This window comes from Hypanus sabinus, chromosome 11 (genome assembly GCF_030144855.1).
Source record: "Hypanus sabinus isolate sHypSab1 chromosome 11, sHypSab1.hap1, whole genome shotgun sequence".
Classification (NCBI taxonomy): Eukaryota; Metazoa; Chordata; class Chondrichthyes; order Myliobatiformes; family Dasyatidae; genus Hypanus; species Hypanus sabinus.
The window spans coordinates 3,193,977-3,214,828 of NC_082716.1; the positions used below are offsets into that span (position 1 = coordinate 3,193,977).

General features: G+C 49.7%; 1 protein-coding gene across 4 annotated transcripts in view; it reads right to left on the reverse strand.

The window, feature by feature from the left end:
* The window catches only part of LOC132401658 (choline transporter-like protein 5), a 201,084-nt gene that overhangs the window by 65,240 nt on the left and 114,992 nt on the right, over positions 1-20,852 (reverse strand). For 3 of the 4 annotated variants that reach the window (XM_059983694.1, XM_059983697.1, XM_059983693.1), the window contains exons 5-10: positions 16,446-16,530; positions 14,795-14,923; positions 13,051-13,111; positions 9,616-9,739; positions 7,414-7,446; positions 540-623 (exon numbers count right to left, since the gene is read on the reverse strand). In XM_059983694.1, the coding sequence (XP_059839677.1) occupies positions 540-623; positions 7,414-7,446; positions 9,616-9,739; positions 13,051-13,111; positions 14,795-14,923; positions 16,446-16,530 (516 nt within the window). The remainder of the gene's footprint in view (positions 1-539; positions 624-7,413; positions 7,447-9,615; positions 9,740-13,050; positions 13,112-14,794; positions 14,924-16,445; positions 16,531-20,852) is intronic. The other variant, XM_059983696.1, reaches the window with a different exon arrangement.

The window sequence follows — 20,852 nt, forward strand, 5'->3', positions numbered from 1 at the left end:
CCCCCACATTGTGACTCTCCCTCAGTACCACCCCTCCCACAGCGTGACCCTCCTTCAGCACCACCCCTCCCACAGTGTGATCCTCCCTCAGTAACACCCCTCCCACAGTGTGACCCTCCCTCAGTACCCCCCCACATTGTGACTCTCCCTCAGTACCACCCCTCCCACAGTGTGACCCTCCTTCAGTACCCCCCCACATTGTGACTCTCCCTCAGTACCACCCCTCCCACAGTGTGACCCTCCCTCAGTACCACCCCTCCCACAGTGTGACCCTCCTTCAGCACCCCCCACATTGTGACTCTCCCTCAGTACCACCCCTCCCACAGTGTGACTCTCCCTCAGTACCACCCTTCCCACATTGTGACTCTCAGTACCACCTCTCCATAGTGTGCCCCACCCCGGGAAGACTGGAATTATTCTGGCCTCCCTGGAGTGGAAGCTGAAATTTGACCTGGGATTCTTGCTGCTGAATCCGGAGCACAGAGCCTGGTTTAATCCGGAGACACAACAATGCTTTGTCCTCTCTGGCCAGTACTCACATCAAAATCCAGAACCAAGAGTTGGTGTAGTCCTCAAATATCTTCATCCCAACCTCCCGAGCGTCAAGCACGTAATTTATTCCCCTGTAAAGGACGGAAGGTGGGTTATATTTCTCACTCGATACCAGGTTAAACGTTAGGCAGGTAGCACGATCAGTTCAGGGTGAGAGGTGTGAGTTAATAATGTCTCCGTGTAGAAAGCACAGCATTAGAAATGGCTGAAGCGAGATCACAGTCCAGACAGCAGCAGTGAACAGACCCCTGATTCTCCTTTATCATGCTGCACCGTGGGTAACTGTGGGGGGGTCAAGTCACCAACCGAAGTTCACAGCTCAGAGTTTATGTACTTTGAACTTCGAATTTCTGTCAGTAACCTGCACCTCCCATAGCGCAACATCCCTCCTTCAGTATCACCCCACCCACAGTGTGACCCTCCCTCAGTACCACCCTTCCCAGTGTGACTCTCCCTCAGTACCACCCTTCCCAGTGTGACTCTCCCTCAGTACCACCCCTCCCATAGTGTGACCCTCCCTCAGTACCACCCCTCCCACAGTGTGACCCTCCCTCAGTACCACCCCTCCCACAGTGTGACCCTCCCTCAGTACCACCCCTCCCATAGTGTGACCCTCCCTCAGTACCACCCCTCCCACAGTGTGACCCTCCCTCAGTACCACCCCTCCCATAGTGTGACCCTCCCTCAGTACCACCCCTCCCACAGTGTGACCCTCCCTCAGTACCACCCCTCCCATAGTGTGACCCTCCCTCAGTACCACCCCTCCCACAGTGTGACCCTCCCTCAGTACCACCCTTCCCAGTGTGACTCTCCCTCAGTACCACCCCTCCCATAGTGTGACCCTCCCTCAGTACCACCCCTCCCACAGTGTGACCCTCTCTCAGTACCACCCCTCCCACAGTGTGACCCCCCCCCTCAGTACCACCCCTCCCACAGTGTGACCCTCCCTCAGTAACACCCCTCCCACAGCGTGACCATCCCTCAGTACCACCCCTCCCATAGTGTGACTCTCCCTCGGTACCACCCCTCCCACAGTCTGACCCTCCATCAGTATCACCCCTCCCGCAGTGTGACCATCCCTCAGTACCACCCCTCCCATAGTGTGACTCTCCCTCGGTACCACCCCTCCCACAGTCTGACCCTCCATCAGTATCACCCCTCCCGCAATGTGACCCTCCCTTATTACCACCCCTCCCAATGTGTGACCCACCCTCAGTACCATCCCTCCCACAGTGTGACTCTCCCTCAGTACCACCCCTCCCACAGTCTGACCTTCCTTCAGTACCACCCCTCCCAGTGTGACTCTCCCTCAGTACCACCCCTCCCACAGTGTGACTCTCCCTCAGTACCACCCCTCCCACAGTGTGACATTCCCTCAGTATCACTCCTCCCACAGTGTGACCCCCCCTCACTAACACCCCTCCCTCTGTACCACCCTCACACAGTGTGACCCTCCCTCAGTACCACCCCTCCCAGTGTAACCCTCCCTCAGTACCACCCCTCCCACAGTGTGACTCTCCCTCAGTACCACCCCTCCCACAGTGTGACATTCCCTCAGTATCACTCCTCCCACAGTGTGACCCTCCCTCACTAACACCCCTCCCTCTGTACCACCCTCACACAGTGTGACCCTCCCTCAGTACCACCCCTCCCAGTGTAACCCTCCCTCAGTACCACCCCTCCCACAGTGTGACCCTCCCTCAGTACCACCCCTCCCAGTGTGACCCTCCCTCAGTACCTCCTCTCCAATTTCCCCTCGGGATCAATAAAGTATGTCTGTCTGTCTGTCTCTCACAGTGTGACCCTCCCTCATTATCACCCCTCCCACAGTGTGACCCTCCCTCAATACCACCCCTCCCATGGTATGACTCTCCCTCAGTACCACCCCTCCCACGGTATGACTCTCCCTCAGTACCACCCCTCCCACAGTGTGACTCTCCATCAGTACCACCCCTCCCACAGTGTGACTCTCCCTCTGTACCACCCCTCCCACAGTGTGACCCTCCCTCAGTACCACCCCTCCCACAGTGTGACCCTCCCTTAGTACCTCCTCTCCAATTTCCTCTCGGGATCAATAAAGTATGTCTGTCTGTCTGTCTCTCACAGTGTGACCCTCCCTCAATAACACCTCTCCCACAATGTGACTCTCCCTCAGTACCACCCCTCCCACAGTCTGACCTTCCTTCAGTACCACCCCTCCCAGTGTGACTCTCCCTCAGTACCACCCCTCCCACAGTGTGACCCTCCCTCAGTACCACCCCTCCCACAGTCTGACCTTCCCTCAGTACCACCCCTCCCACAGTGTGACCCTCCCTCAGTACCATCCCTCCCACAGTCTGACCCCCCCTCAGTACCACCCTTCCCACAGTGTGACTCTCCCTCAGTACCATCCCTCCCACAGTCTGACCTTCCCTCAGTACCTGCCCTCCCTCTGAGCAGCTCCCGTGGTTATTAATGTGATGCCGACAAATCTGTCCTAAGTAAGATCCCACCAAGAGCAACCTTGCAGTAACCAGATAACTGCCCCCCCTCCTGTCTCTACACTCTGTGACACCCACAGTGCAGATGTGGGCAATGTCTACAAACCGCAGCACTGCTATGATCTCTTGCTGTGAGGGCGTTTGAACCGCAGCTGATTAGTTGTTAAAGAATTAATGCCCCCCTGGGGAAGTGCTAACAGTGTGCAGGAAGGCCGGGTTAGTCCAAGGGTTCCAACGTCGAGGGCAGCCACAACCAGAAAACGGCATTAGCATTGCTGCATCTGTGAAGCACTTTGAAATGTTGAGGCTTGTGAAACGCAGACCTTCCCTTTCTCCCGCAGTCAGCGCCACCACCACAAACTCTCCCCACATCCCTTTTCCCAGTTGTTATCCAATTCTGCTAGTTCTCCGTCTGGTTTGCAGGAGGAGGGAAGCAGTGCACAGGATCAGAAAAACTTGCAGATAGTTGTAAACAGCCAACTCAATCGCGGGTTCTACCCTTCCCAGCATCGAGGACACTGTCAAAAGATGCTGCCTCAGCAAGACCACTCATCACCCAAGACATGCTCTCTTCTCATTTCTACCATTGAGGAGGTACAGGAGTCTGAAGACACACACTTCATGTTTCAGCTTCTTCCCCTCCACCATCAGATTCCTGAATTAACTCTGAGCCATGATCACTACCTCACTATACTTTTCCTGCTTTCCTTTTACACTACTTCTTTAATTTAAGCTTTCAATATTTATTTCTTGTTGTAATTTATAGCTTTAATTGTTATGTATTGCACTGTATTGTTGCCTCAAAACAACAAATTTCAAAAACCTAATCCTGATTCATTGATCACACTGTCTTGTACCGCTTACTGAATTTATTTATATATATATTTCATATTGTAATTTATAGATGTTCCATTATAGTAGTTGTTTGCCATTGCCTTTTTCTAGACAGGGGACCCCAGCCATTACCAATACTCTTCCGAGACTCTGCCTGGCTTCACTGGTCGCATAACCAGGACTTGTGATGTTCACCAGCCGCTCAGACAACCATCCACCGCCTGTTTCCATGGCTTCATATGACCCTGATCAGGTGCTACACCTTATCCAAGAGTCACCTGAAATCTAAACAACACCCACAAAATGCTGGAGGAACTCAGCAGGCCAGGCAGCATCTAGGAAAAGAGTAAACAATCAACGTTGCCGGCCAAGGCCCCTCATCAGGTGCATGCTGTACACCTTCTTCATCACCTGTCAAACCATGTTCCAAAGGTTCACCACCCTGTGAGTGACAAAGTAATTCTCACATCTGCCCTGACTAACTAATCTTTCAGCTGAGACTATGACCTGGTTCAAAACCACCACCCCCCACCCCATCGCGAGACCTGGTCACTGTGGCTTTCCCCTGGTATGTTGCCCCCCTCAGCAGTGTCCAAAGTGGTATTATTGAGGGGAGTGGCCACAGGGCAATTCTGCACTGGGTGCTTTTTCCCTTTCCCTCTCTTGACAGTCATCCAGATATCTGCCTCCTGCAACTTAGGAGTGACCACCTCCCTGTAGCTCCTACCTATCACCCCCTCATTCTCCTGTATAAGAGGCAGTTCATCCACCTCCTGCTCCAGTTCCCTGACACAGCCTGTTAGGAGTTGCACTTCTCCCTGGAGGTAGCCGAGATTGCCCACATCTTGCAAAAGGAGCATACCACTGCCCTGGGATCCATTCTCATTACTCAATAATTAAGAAAGAGACAGAAATTTAACAGAAACCCCAACTTAGCCTCTGTTTCTCTCAGCACAGCCTCTAAAGCCAAAACCTTAGTCCCCCACTCTAATTCTACCCCACTATTGCCACTCCACTTTGACCTCACTTCTTTTTCTTGGCCGTTGATAAGTTCCCAATGCCCTAATAATATGTCCTGGTTGCTTTTTAAACCTGGCACTAGTCTCCACAAAGATCTGTTCTCACAAGAGAACAGAAATTTCCTGCTTTTCAACCATAGACTTCCAAACATTCTCCTCCTGCAGTTTCTGACATAAGCTTTCTGTCCCCAAATCCACCTTCAAATTCCACTCTGGAAATAACAGTAAAGAGTTCTCCAGTCAAGGTGGGGTAGGATGATTGTGTAACCACGGCCATGAGACATTGGAGCAGAATTAGGCCACTCAGTCCATCAAGTCTGTTCTGTCACTTCATCTTAGCTGACTTATTATCCCTCTAAATCCCGTTTTCCTGCCTGCACCCAATAACATTCGATGCCCTAACTAATCAAAAACCTATCATCCTCTGCTTTAAATATACTCAGTGACTTCACTTACACAGCCATCTAGGTCAGCGAATTCCACAGATTCACCATCGTCTGGATAAAGAAATTCCTCCTCATCTCTGTTCTAGATGGATGTTTCCCTATTCTGAGGTTGTCCCCTCTGGTCCTAGACTCCCCCACAGGAAACATCTTCTCTACATCCACTCTGTCTAAGCTTTTCAATACTCGATAGGTTTCAATGAGATTCCCCCCTCCCCCTACCATTCTTCTTAGCTCCAGTGAGTACAGGCCCAGAGCCATCAAATACTCTTCATAAGTTAACCCTTTCATTCCTGAAACCATTCTCGTGAATCTCCTCTGGACCCTGTGAATGCCAGCACATCTTTTCTTCATTTGATGTCCACCAAGCTCCTACCTCATCCAGTCATTGGGGCAAGCCCTGGGTTTGATAGATGGCAACTGGTGGAGAAGTGAGGTACGAACGGATGGGCCCAGAAACATCAGTCACAATATGGATCCTTTCTCAATTTGTTCATGGCAATCTTCCCTGGGGACAAATAATAAGGCAGCCTGGATGCAGGCAAATAAATAACCCAGAAGCAGTGTTGAAAGAACACTGTATATTTGTTTATCTGTGCAGAAGACGTGTGGTTTTGTCACTCTGAAAGACAACATCTCAGCAGGTGCCTGTAAACAGGCACAGGGCCACCATCTGTGGCGACAGTTCAGTTCTGTACTGACTAACTCTTTGTCTGCTACTCAGTGAAGAGCAGAATTAGGCCATTCAGCCCATTCAGTCATTGACCATGACTGATTTATTTTTCACTCTCAACTCCATTTTCCTGCCTTTTTCCTGGAACCTTTGACACCCTGACAAATCTAGAACCATCAAACTCCACTTTAAATATACCCAATGACCTGGCCTCCACAGCTGCCCGTGGCAACAAATTCCACAGATTCAGCAACCTCTCGCTAAAAATTTTCCTCCTCCTCATCTCTGTTCTAATGGATGTCCCTTCATTCTGAATTTGTGCCCTCTTATCCTAGACACCCACACCATAGGAAACATCATCTCCATATTCACTCTATCTAGGTTTTGAACCAGCATGGATAACTTCACTCACCACAACTCCGAACTGATTCCACAACCTATGGATTCACTCTCAACGTCTCCACAACTCAGTATTATTTAACCTCTATACAATTTGTCTTATCTTGCACACTGGTTCTTTGACAGTCTTTATTTATAATGCATAAATTCTGTAGTATTTCTTTATTTTCCTGTTGAATGCCCACAAGGAAATGAATCTCAGTACTTGGATAATAAATGTACTTGGACATAGGGTTTTAATGACCTTCTCCCATTCTCTAGGGGGGTTCACGAGAATGATCCGGGAATGAAAGGGTTAGCATCTGAGGAGGGCTTGACAGCTTGGGGCCTGTTCTCCCTGCAGTTCAGAAGAATGGGGGGAACCTCATTGAAATCTATTGAATATTGAAAGGTCTAGATAAAGTGGACATGGAGAGGATGTTTCCAATTGTGGGGGAGTCTAGGACCAGAAGGCACAGCTTCAAAATAGAGGGACTTCTAATTAGAACAGAGATAAAATGGTGATGAGGATTAATTTCCTTAGCCAGAGGGTGCTCAATCTGTGGAATTCAATGTCCCAGGCAGCTGTGGAGGCCAAGTCATTGGGTATATTTAAAGTGGAGATTGATAAATTCTTCTTTAGTCAGGGCATCATAGGTTATGGTGAGAAGGCAGGGGAATGGTGCTGAGAGGGATAATAAATCAGCCATGATGGAACAGCAGAACAGACTCAATGGGCCAAAAGACCTAATAATGCTCATGTCTTATGGTTTTATGGCTTTCTAAACTCCAGCAAGAACAGGCCCAGAGTCAAGTTCTGTTTTTCATATGATTGGTCGTGTCTAGTTACATTCCTGCCTTCTTGCTATCCCAACAGACCCTTCCTTCCTTCCCCCCTACACACCACCTCTCACTGACTTTAAAGTGCACTGTGTTCCAGATGAGCTCAACAGCTAATAGACAAGGGCAGCCAAAAAGATCATGCAGGTTTAGTGCATATCAGCTCATTCCACAGTCAAAGGTTAGGCCAGCACCTGTCGGATCTGTGCCGGATCTGGTTCACTTTGCTGTGAATTTAAATTAAAAAAAGGATTTATTATCAGACAAAAAGTAAAGTTACCCACTGCAAAAGTGCCAAGGTTAAAATCTGTCAGCATGAACTGACTCAGACATTTTAATGTCATTTCCAGTACGCAAGTGTAAAGGAAAACAAAATAATTGTTACTCTGGATCTGATGCAGTACAAAAAAAAAGCAAGATAAAGAACGCAACAACAAAAAAACACAATAAATATAAACACATAAGATAACTTATATACACAGACTGATTGTATGTCCATAAAGTGACGCTAGACATGAGAATATCTCTACACAAGGTGACTCTGACAGGAAATTATAAAGTAGTGGTGGTTGGGGTGTGGAGGGGTGGGTTAGTGGGTGGAGGTGTTGATCAGCCTCACTGCCTGGGGAAAGTAACTGTTTTTGAGTCTGGTGGTCCTGGTGTGGATGCTACGTAGCCTCCATCTGGGAGTGGGACATGAACAGGGAGGGTGGGATCCTTCGTGATGTTACTGGCCCTTTTCCAACACATTTCTGAATATACTTCCTTGACATGTGTAGGCTGGTGCCCGTGAGGCATTGGTCAGTGTTGAATACCCACTGTCTGCCCCAGTGCTGTTTCGGTACCAGGCAGTGATGCAGCAAGTTAGGGTTCCCCCTCCTGCACACCTGTAGAAGTCAGTGACTGTAGGTGTGCAAACTCCAGCTCTCTGCAGCCTCCTCAGAAAGGTGAAGCCTTGGTGAGCTTCCCTGATCGTGTTGGATGTGTTCTGCGACTACGAGAGGTTGTGTGAGCTATGCAACCCGGCAGTTTCAAACCTCTCGCGGTTTGAAAGCTGACTTGACCATAAGCAGCATCCAGAAGAGAAGAGCATTGATCCATGGGCTCATTCATCCATGGTGGCAATTGATTCAGACCCCACCATGACAGTTTATTAAATAAACCACTTGTGATATTTATCTAATGTGGAAGAACCGTCAGATTCAATTGCATCTCCAGGGGTAGGAAGCCAGCTGCCCTTTTCCAGTGTGGTGTCCCCACTCCACTACCCCGGGGCAAAGCGAGAGCTGGTAATGAATGCTCATCTTACCTCTGAGGATCATTTCCACGCAGACACATAAACAAACACAAACACAGGAAAATAGAACGAGCAGCGAAAATAAGATTTTCTTGGGGGGAAAAGCCCTGCAGGAGAGAAGCCCCCTGGGTCAGGGTGAACAGATAACATTCATCATTGAACATAGAACAGTACAGTATCATACAGGCCCTTTGGCCCACAATGCTGTGCCAACCATTTAACCCACTCTAAAATCAATCTAACCCTTCCCTCCCAAATTGCCCTCCATCTGTCTATCATCCATCTGCCTATCTAAGAGTCACTTAAATAACCATATAACCATATAAAAATCACAGCACGGAAACAGGCCATCTCGGCCCTCCTAGTCCGTGCCGAACTCTTAATCTCACCTAGTCCCACCTACCACTCTCTGTGTAAAAACACCTCCCTCTAACATCCCCATATACGTACATCCAAACACCTTAAAATCAGACCCCCTGTATTAGCAATTTCTACCCATGAAGTAAGTCTCGATCTATGACCCTTATCATCTTATACACCTCAATCAAGTCTGAGAAGGGGAGGTGCCCCCAGATGAGGGTGAACAGATGTCCTTAATTCATATCTCAATTAATTTTATACTGCTGATAACCTGAGTATCCAGCTTCAGAATAGAAATGAGCTGTCACATTATTACACAGAGCAGGTAGTGTTCTGGGTTAGGTGGACAAGTCCATTCTAAATGCTTAAGTTAACTGCAAAGATGGCACATGGAATTTTTAAAAATATATTTTCTGAATGTTACATCAATAAAAATTCTGAACTTCCATGAAAAGTTAATCAGGATAGTGTTATTGTAACAGCTGCACATCTTATTTCCCTTGACACACAGTCCAAATTGCAAGTCCCCATGGAGTCTGACCACACTCTCACACATCGGGGTTCAAGATCTCTCTCTCTGGGGGAATGATCGGCTCTCCTCCCTTGGTGTCCTGTGATCACCCACTGCCTCCATTGCCTGCCACCGTCTGATTGCCTCCATCGACCTCCTCACAACCCAATCTCTGTCGCCCTAGGAACACTCCAAGAGTTGGGAGTCAGGAGTCCAGCAGACACTTACTTGGCTGCATCCCTGAGATCCGTCACGTTGCGAGTTTTCCCACGGCCATCTCGGAAAGTGGTTTTGTTGGCTACCGTCAGGATTCCGTTCTTGGTGGTGAAGTCAGGAAAACAGCGACGGAGAACTGGGGCAGGAAGAGGGAGAGAAAAATCAAGCTGAGATGATAGGGAATCGGAACGCCCGTTCCTCTGTCTCTAACAGCCCAGTGGCTTCAGGCGAGGCCCGTTCCTCTGTCCCTAACCGCCCAGTGGCCACAGGCGAGGCCCGTTCCTCTGTCCCTAACCGCCCAGTGGCCACAGGCGAGGCCCGTTCCTCTGTCCCTAACCGCCCAGTGGCCACAGGCGAGGCCCGTTCCTCTGTCCCTAACCGCCCAGTGGCCACAGGCGAGGCCCGTTCCTCTGTCCCTAACCGCCCAGTGGCCACAGGCGAGGCCCGTTCCTCTGTCCCTAACCGCCCAGTGGCCACAGGCGAGGCCCGTTCCTCTGTCCCTAACCGCCCAGTGGCCACAGGCGAGGCCCGTTCCTCTGTCCCTAACCGCCCAGTGGCCACAGGCGAGGCCCGTTCCTCTGTCCCTAACCGCCCAGTGGCCACAGGCGAGGCCCGTTCCTCTGTCCCTAACCGCCCAGTGGCCACAGGCGAGGCCCGTTCCTCTGTCCCTAACCGCCCAGTGGCCACAGGCGAGGCCCGTTCCTCTGTCCCTAACCGCCCAGTGGCCACAGGCGAGGCCCGTTCCTCTGTCCCTAACCGCCCAGTGGCCACAGGCGAGGCCCGTTCCTCTGTCCCTAACCGCCCAGTGGCCACAGGCGAGGCCCGTTCCTCTGTCCCTAACCGCCCAGTGGCCACAGGCGAGGCCCGTTCCTCTGTCCCTAACCGCCCAGTGGCCACAGGCGAGGCCCGTTCCTCTGTCCCTAACCGCCCAGTGGCCACAGGCGAGGCCCGTTCCTCTGTCCCTAACCGCCCAGTGGCCACAGGCGAGGCCCGTTCCTCTGTCCCTAACCGCCCAGTGGCCACAGGCGAGGCCCGTTCCTCTGTCCCTAACCGCCCAGTGGCCACAGGCGAGGCCCGTTCCTCTGTCCCTAACCGCCCAGTGGCCACAGGCGAGGCCCGTTCCTCTGTCTCTAACTGCCCAGTGGCTACAGGCAAAGCCCGTTCCTCTGTCTCTAACTGCCCAGTGGCTACAGGCAAAGCAAGGACACAGTCCATTCAGCCCATCTGCAAGTAGGTACAGAGATGTCAGTTTTTTACACAGAGAGTGGCGAGTGTGTGGAATGGGCTGCCAACAACAGTGGTGGAGGCGGATACAATAGTGTCTTTTAAGAGACTCCTGGATAAGTACATGGAACTTAGCAAAAACGGGTAAGCCTAGGTAATTTCTAAAGTAAGTACACGTTCAGCACAGCAATGTGGGCCGAAGGGCCTGTATTGTGCTGTAGGTTTTCTATGTTTCTATGTTGGAAGTCTTGCTCCAATCATTCTCCATAGCAATAAGGACAGAATATAGAAAAGTTCAGCACAGTACAAGCCCTTCAGCCCAACCCTTTCATTTATTTATTTATTTGTATTTATTTAACCTCCTCCAAGATCAATCTAACCTTCCCCTCCCACAAAGCCCTCTACTTTTCCATTATGCATGTGTCTGAGTTTCTTAAATGTCCCTAAGGCACCTACATCTACCTCCACCTCAGGCAGTGTGTTCCACACTGTGCCGTGCATTCAGAGATGCTCTTCGGCACACACATGGTTATCTGAGTTACTGTCGCTTGAACCTGTCTGGCCATTGTCCCCGACCTCTCTCATTAACAAGGTGTTCTCTCCCACAGAACTGCTGCTCACTGGATGCTTTCTATTTTACGCCAGTTCTCTGTAAACTCTACAGCAGGGTTTATAGGACCTCTTCCTCAACAGTATTGGTCCATGGCATAAAAAAGGTTGCAAACCTCTTCTCCAGGTGTTTGTGAAAATCCCAGGAGATCAGCAATTTCTGACTACCCCGTCTGGCATCAACAATCATCCCACAATCAAAGTCATTTAGATCACATTCCTTCCCCATTCTGATGACTGATTTGAACAGCAACTGAACCTCTTACAACACACACAAAATGCTGGAGGAACAGCACTTATGGTAAAGAGCTGATGTTTTGGGTCGAGACCCTTCTTCAGGACTGAGGAAGAGGGGAGGTGCCCGAATTAAAAGCTGGGGGGGGGAGGAGAAGGAGGATAGCTAGAAGGTAAAGTCAGGTGGTTGGAAAAGGTCCAGGGCTGCAGAAGAAAGAATCTGATAGGAAAGGAGAGTGGACAAAAGGAGAAAGAGACGGAGGAGAGGACCCGGGGGGAGGGTGGGTAATAGCATGTGAGAAGAATGAAAGGTCAGTGTGGAATAAGCAAGTAGGGGAATGGAACCTCTTGACCACGTCTGCATGCTTGTATGCATTGAGTTGACTGTTCAGATTTTGCATTAATGAGCAGGTGTACATGTGTACCTAATAAAGTGGCCACTGAGTGTAGCTGGCATAGTTTTGGAGAGTTAAACTGGGACGGGACTTGCATAGTTTGGATAAGTATATGGATCAGGGGGGTGAGGAAGGCTATGGTCAATAGTCAAAATAACAGTTCGATATGGACGAGGTAGAGCAACCACTGTTGTGCTCTTTGACTCTGGCCGACAGCCACATTTCAGTAACAGATCATTATCAATATTTCCATGTTTTACAACTTCGGCTGCAGGAAATAGTGGCAAATTGAACTGGTTTGTCTTGTACCATGTACTCAGACACAGTGAAAAGCCTCTCCTGCAAACTGTTCATACAGATAACATCATTACACAATGCATCCAGGTAGAACAAGGTAAAACAATTACAGAAAGTGTTAAACTGGGAATGAGAAGGGAATGATTGGGGACTGGCCAAGTAAGTGACCGAAGACTGACCAAGTGAGTAATCAGAGATTGATTTAGGAGTGACCATGTATGACTGCATAATGACCAGGGGGTGACCATCTAATGACCAAGGACTGACTAAGTGAATGACCAGGGAATGACTACATAAAGACCAGGGAGAGACCCAGTGAATGGTCAGAGAATAACCGGAGCGTAATCAGGGAATGGCCACCCAATGATCAAAGATTGACCAAGTGAGTGACCAGGGAATGGCCACCCAATGATCAAAGATTGACCAAGTGAGTGACCAGGGAATGGCCACCCAATGATCAAAGATTGACCAAGTGAGTGATCAGGGAATGGCCACCCAATGATCAAAGATTGACCAAGTGAGTGACCAGGGAATGGCCATACACATATTCTACACCAAGCTATACCATGTTCTCCAGGGCCATAAGTTGGGCATGGACTGTCTGCTGACCTCTCACCCCTGACACAACCTCTCCAATACCATTCCAGAAACCGGGCAGGTTCCATAGAGAACAAAGCTTCATACGTACATGGTCGGCTGGGAATGATCATAGATGGACAATCTTCATTTCGCATCACCTGCACAGCAGCCTGAGGGGAAGGGAGAAGGGAGAGAGAGGAAACGGTAGGTTAACAGAATGCAGGACTTTGCTCAGTATGTCGAGAGAAAATAATGAGCCATCGTTGTTCAAGGGGTGTGGGCTTCACAGGCTAAGCCAGCATTTAATTGCCTCTCACTCACTGGTTCTTGAGAAGGTAGTGTTGAGCAGTCTTCTTGATTCACTGCTGTGTGCAGGTGATCCACGGGGCAGTTGGGGTGGCAGTTCCAGAGCAGATAGAAGGGACAAATGGATCTGAATAAATCTCACATTCACAAATAGCAGCTCCGTGCACAGTTCCAGTCTCCCTATCACACTGGGAACACCGTGCACAGTTCCGGTCTCCATATCACACTGGGAACACCGTGCACAGTTCCAGTCTCCCTATCACACTGGGAACACCGTGCACAGTTCCAGTCTCCATATCACACTGGGAACACCGTGCACAGTTCCAGTCTCCCTATCACACTGGGAACACCGTGCACAGTTCCAGACTCCATATCACACTGGGAACACCGTGCACAGTTCCGGTCTCCATATCACACTGGGAACACCGTGCACAGTTCCAGTCTCCATATCACACTGGGAACACCGTGCACAGTTCCAGACCCCATATCACACTGGGAACACCGTGCACAGTTCCGGTCTCCATATCACACTGGGAACACCGTGCACAGTTCCAGTCTCCCTATCACACTGGGAACACCGTGCACAGTTCCAGACTCCATATCACACTGGGAACACCGTGCACAGTTCCGGTCTCCCTATCACACTGGGAACACTGTGCACAGTTCCGGTCTCCGTATCACACAGGGAACACCGTGCACAGTTCCAGACTCCATATCACATTGGGAACACTGTGCACAGTTCCGGTCTCCGTATCACACTGGGAACACCGTGCACAGTTCCGGTCTCCGTATCACACTGGGAACACTGTGCACAGTTCCGGTCTCCATATCACACTGGGAACACCGTGCACAGTTCCAGACTCCATATCACACTGGGAACACTGTGCACAGTTCCGTTCTCCATATCACACTGGGAATGCCGTGCACAGTTCCGGTCTCCATATCACACTGGGAACACTGTGCACAGTTCCGGTCTCCGTATCACACTGGGAACACTGTGCACAGTTCCGGTCTCCGTATCACACTGGGAACACTGTGCACAGTTCCGGTCTCCATATCACACTGGGAACACTGTGCACAGTTCCGGTCTCCGTATCACACTGGGAACACTGTGCACAGTTCCGGTCTCCATATCACACTGGGAACACTGTGCACAGTTCCGGTCTCCGTATCACACTGGGAACACTGGTAGTTATCCTACAAGAGTTAAACACTGACAGTGAAAGAGGGTGAATATTCAATCTGTCTGACTGTTGTGAACATTGCTGTGAGGGGAGCAGGTTGGAGCCGTTCACCCGTGAGGCCAGGGTCTAATGAAGAGTAAACACCTGGGATCAGGGGCCAGTCACCAGGTCACCAGCATGAGACAGTGGTCAGCAGGAGCAGATGGACTGTCTATCGCAGTCACAGATGAATTGGATGCATTGATAATCAGGGGCAGGCTGAAGAGCGGGAGAGGGAAGGGTAATTTTGGGATGTAGATGATGGGAGGGGCTGGAATAGAGGACCAAAGGTACGTTTCCTTCTGGACCATAAATGGAACCAACCTTCCACGGGTCATTGAAGCCAGGCTGACAGAACTGCCGGTAATATTCCCAGTAGGTACTGTTCACCCTGAAGAACGACTTGATGTCAATGTAGGTGGCAAAACGATTCGGACATTTCTCAACACAGAGCTGGAAAAACAGAACCGGTGGTCAGAGAAACGGTCACACGGTGGGAGGGCTGGTACTGAGGGAGGTTCACACTGGGAGGGGTGGTACTGAGAGAGGGTCAAACTGTGGGAAGGATTGTACTGAGGGAGGATCACACTGTGGGAGGGGTGGTACTGAGGGAAGGTCACACTGTAGGAGGAATGGTACTGAGGGAGGATCACACTGTGGGAGGGGTGGTACTGAGAGAGGGTCAAACTGTGGGAAGGATGGTACTGAGGGAGAGTCACACTGTGGGAGGGGTGGTACTGAGGGAAGATCACACTATGGGAGGGGTGGTACTGAGGGAGGGTCACACTGTGGGAGGGATGGTACTGAGGGAGGGTCACACTGTGGGAGGGATGGTACTGAGGGAGGATCACACTGTGGGAGGGGTGATACTGAGGGAGGTTCACACTGTGGGAGGGGTGGTACTGAGGGAAGGTCACACTGTGGGAGGGATGGTACTGAGGGAGAGTCACACTGTGGGAGGGGTGGTACCGAGGGAGAGTCACACTGTGGGAGGGGTGGTACTGAGAGAGGGTCACACTGTGGGAGGGGTGGTACTGAGGGAGGGGTGGTACTGAGAGAGGGTCACACTGTGGGAGGGGTGGTACTGAGGGAGAGTCACACTGTGGGAGGGGTGGTACTGAGGGAAGGTCACACTGTGGGAGGGATGGTACTGAGGGAGATTCACACTGTGGGAGGGGTGGTACTGAGGGAGGGTCACTGTGGGAGGGATGGTACTGAGGGAGATTCACACTGTGGGAGGGGTGGTACTGAGGGAGGGTCACTGTGGGAGGGGTGGTACTGAGGGAGGGTCACACTGTGGGAGGGGTGGTACTGAGAGAGGGTCACACTGTGGGAGGGGTGGTACTGAGGGAGAGTCACACTGTGGGAGGGGTGGTACTGAGGGAAGGTCACACTGTGGGAGGGATGGTACTGAGGGAGGATCACACTATGGGACGGGTGGTACTGAGGGAGAGTCACACTGTGGATGGTACTGAGGGAGAGTCACACTGTGGGAGGGGTGGTACTGAGGGAGGGTCACACTGTGGGAGGGGTGGTACTGAGGGAGAGTCACACTGTGGGAGGGGTGGTACTGAGGGAGAGTCACCCTGTGGGAGGGATGGTACTGAGGGAGGATCACACTGTGGGAGGGGTGGTACTGAGGGAGGGTCACACTGTGGGAGGGGTGATACTGAGAGAGGGTCACACTGTGGGAGGGGTGGTACTGAGAGAGGATCACACTGTGGGAGGGATGGTACTGAGGGAGATTCACACTGTGGGAGGGATGGTACTGAGGGAGGGTCACACTGTGGGAGGGGCGGTAATGAGGGAGGGTCACTGTGGGAGGGGTGATACTGATGGAGGGTCACTGTGGGAGGGGTGATACTGAGGGAGGGTCACTGTGGGAGGGGTGATACTGAGGGAGGGTCACACTGTGGGAGGGGTGGTACTGAGGGAGGGTCACACTGTGGGAGGGGAAGTACTATCTACTGCTCACCTGTTTGGTGGGACACTGAAGGCTGGTCAACACGACAGGACTGGCACATTTCAGGATGTTGAAGTAGAACAGGATTGTCTTGTTCCTGGAGGAGGAGGAGGTTAAACACAGTGAATGTGTTCACATTGCCAAAGAGGTACCTGCGCCCGTAGAACCAGGTGTGACTGAAGTTTACCTGATCCTGAAGAGGTGGCGTACAGGAGAGAGGTACGTCAGCTGGTTGAGGGGTGTCACAACAACAACCTTGCACTCAATGTCCGTAAGACCAAGGAATTGATTGTGGAGTTCAGGAAGGGGAAGTTGAGGGAACCCTCATTAACGGATCAGCAGTGGTAAGAGTGAGCAGCTTCGAGTTCCTGGGTGTCAACAACTCTGAGTTTTTACCCTTGGCCCACCATGTTGATACTATTACAAAGGAGGCACTTCAGCAGCAATAACCATATAACCATATAACAATCACAGCACGGAAACAGGCCATCTCAGCCCTCCTAGTCCATGCCGAACTCTTAATCTCACCTAGTCCCACCTACCGGCACTCAGCCCATAACCCTCCACTCCTTTCCTGTCCATATACCTATCCAATTTTACCTTAAATGACACAACTGAACTGGCCTCTACTACTTCTACAGGAAGCTCATTCCACACAGCTATCACTCTCTGAGTAAAGAAATACCCCCTCGTGTTTCCCTTAAACTTCTGCCCCCTAACTCTCAAATCATGTCCTCTCGTTTGAATCTCCCCTACTCTCAATGGAAACAGCCTATTCACGTCAACTCTATCTATCCCTCTCAAAATTTTAAATACCTCGATCAAATCCCCCCTCAACCTTCTACGCTCCAATGAATAGAGACCTAACTTGTTCAACCTTTCTCTGTAACTTAAGTGCTGAAACCCAGGTAACATCCTAGTAAATCGTCTCTGCACTCTCTCTAATTTATTGATATCTTTCCTATAATTCGGTGACCAGAACTGTACACAATATTCCAAATTTGGCCTTACCAATGCCTTGTACAATTTTAACATTACATCCCAACTTCTGTACTCAATGCTTTGATTTATAAAGACCAGCGTTCCAAAAGCCTTCTTCACCACCCTATCTGCATGAGACTCCACCTTCAGGGAACTATGCACTGTTATTCCTAGATCTCTCTGTTCCACTGCATTCCTCAATGCCCTACCATTTACCCTGTATGTTCTATTTGGATTATTTCTGCCAAAATGTAGAACCTCACACTTCTCAGCATTAAGCTCCATCTGCCAACATTCAGCCCATTCTTCTAACCGGCATAAATCTCCCTGCAAGCTTTGAAAACCCACCTCATTATCCACAACACCTCCTACCTTAATATCATCGGCATACTTACTAGTCCAATTTACCACCCCATCATCCAGATCATTTATGTATATTACAAACAACATTGGGCCCAAAACAGATCCCTGAGGCACCCCGCTAGTCACCGGCCTCCATCCCAATAAACAATTATCCACCACTACTCTCTGGCATCTCCCATCTAGCCACTGTTGAATCCATTTTATTACTCCAGCATTAATACCTAACGACTGAACTTTCTTTACTAACCTTCCATGTGGAACTTTGTCAAAGGCCTTGCTGAAGTCCATATAGACTACATCCACTGCCTTACCCTCATCAACATTCCTCGTAACTTCTTCAAAAAATTCAATAAGGTTTGTCAAACATGACCTTCCACGCACAAATCCATGCTGGCTACTCCTAATCAGATCCTATCTATCCAGATAATTATTAATACTATCTCTAAGAATACTTTCCATTAATTTACCCACCACTGATGTCAAACTGACAGGTCTATAATTGCTAGGCTTACTTCTAGAACCTTTTTTAAAGAATGGAACCACATGAGCAATACGCCAATCCTCCGGCACAATCCCCGTTTCCAATGACATCTTAAAGATCTCCGTCAGAGCTCCTGCTATTTCTACACAAATTTCCCTCAAGGTCCTGGGGAAAATCCTGTCAGGATCCGGAGATTTATCCACTTTTAAATTTCTTAAAAGCACCAGTACTTCCACCTCTTTAATTGTCATAGGTTCCATAACTTCCTTACTTGTTTCCCACACCTTACACAAATTCAATATCCTTCTCCTTAGTGAATACCGAAGAGAAGAAATCGTTCAAAATCTCTCCCATCTCCCTCGGCTCCACACATAGCTGACCACCCTGATTCTCTAAGGGGCCAATTTTATCCCTCACTATCCTCTTGCTTTTAATATAACTGTAGAAACCTTTCGGATTTACTTTCACCTTATTTGCCAAACCAACCTCATATCTTCTTTTAGCTTTTCTAATCTCTTTCTTAAGATTCCTTTTACATTCTTTATATTCCTCAAGCAATTCCTTTACTCCATGCTGCCTATATCTATTGTAGACATCCCTCTTTTTCCGAACCAAATTTCTAATATCCCTTGAAAACCATGGTGCTTTCAAACCTTTAACCTTTCCTTTCAAACTAACAGGAACATAAAGATTCTGTACCCTCATAATTTCACCCTTAAATGACCTCCATTTTTCTATTACATCCTTCCCATAAAACAACTTGACCCAATCCACTCTCTCTCTTAATCCCTTCGCATCTCCTCAAAGTTAACCTTTCTCCAATCAAAAATCTCAACTCTAGTCCAGTCCTGTCCTTCTCCATAATTATATTGAAACTAATGCTATTGTGATCACTGGACCCGGTGCTCCCCAACACATACATCTGTCAGCTGACCTATCACATTCCCTAACAGGAGATCTACCACTGCCCCATCTCTAGTCGGTACTTCTATATATTGTTGCAAAAAACTATCCTGCACACATTTCACAAACTCTAAACCATCCAGCCCTTTCACAGAATGAGCTTCCCAGTCTACGTGTGGAAAATTAAAATCTCCCTCAATCACCACCTTGTGTTTACTACAAATATCTGCTATCTCCTTACACATTTGCTCTTCCAACTCACGCTCCCCATTAGGTGGCCTATAATACACTCCTATCAGTGTTACTACACCTTTCCCATTCCTCAATTCCACCCAAATAGCCTCCCTAGAGGAGATCTCTAATCTATCCTTCCAAAGCACCGCCATAAGATTTTCTCGGACAAGCAATGCAACACCTCCTCCTCTGGCCCCTCCTACTCTATCACACCTGAAGCAACTAAATCCAGGAATATTTAGTTGCCAATCACATCCTTCCTGCAACCATGTTTCACTAATAGCTACAACATCATAATTCCAGGTAGCAATCCACACTTTAAGCTCATCCACCTTTCTTACAATGCTCCTAGCATTAAAATAGATACATTTAAGATACTCTCCACCTCCTCCTCTCTTTTCATCCCTAACAATGCATTCAAATTTATTATCCTTTTCTTTCTTCTCCCCTACATCTTCGGGCTGAGCGCATCCCTTCTCCATCACCTGCCTTTCCTCCTTCACACACTGTCTACTTACTTGCTCTACTGGTGAACTAACCTCCTCTCCCATGGTTTCCTCAAATTGATTCCCGCCCCCCACATCTTACTAGTTTAAAGTCTGCCCTGTAGCCCTAGCAAACCTCCCCGCTAGGATATTGGTCCCCCCAGGATTCAAGTGTAACCCGTCCTTCTTGAACAGGTCACGCCTGCCCCAGAAGAGGTCCCAATGATCCAGAAACTTGAATCCCTGCCCCCTGCTCCAATCCCACAGCCACGCATTCATCCTCCACCTAATTCTATTCCTACTCTCACTGTCGCGTGGCACAGGCAGTAATCCCGAGATTACTACCTTTGCGGTCCTTCTTCTTAACTGCCTTCCTAACTCCCTATACTGTTGTTTTAGGACCCATTCCTACCTATGTCATTGGTACCTACATGTACCACGACCTCTGGCTCCTCACCCTCCCACTTCAGGATATCTTGGACGCGATCAGAAACATCCCGAACCCTGGCACCAGGGAGGCAAATTACCATCCGGGACTCCCGATCACCTCCACAGAACCACCTGTCTGAACCCCTGACTATCAAGTCCCCTATTACTATGGACCTCTTTCTTCTAACCCTACCCTTCTGAGCTACAGGGCCGTCCTCTGTGCCAGAGGCTCAGCCACTGTCACTCCCACCAGGTAGGCTGTCCCCCCCAACAGTACTCAAACATGAGTACTTATTGTCAAGGGGTACAGCCACTGGGGTACTCTCTAGTACCTGCCTCTTCCCCTTCCTGACCGTGACCCACCTATCTGCCTCCCGTGGCCCCGGAGTGACCACCTGCCTGTAACTCCTCTCAGTCACCTCCTCACTCTCCCTGACCAGGCGAAGGTCATCGAGCTGCAGCTCCAGTTCCCTAACTCGGTCCCTCAGGAGCTGCAGTTCGGTGCACCTGGCGCTGATGTGGATGTCCTGGAGGCTCGGAGAC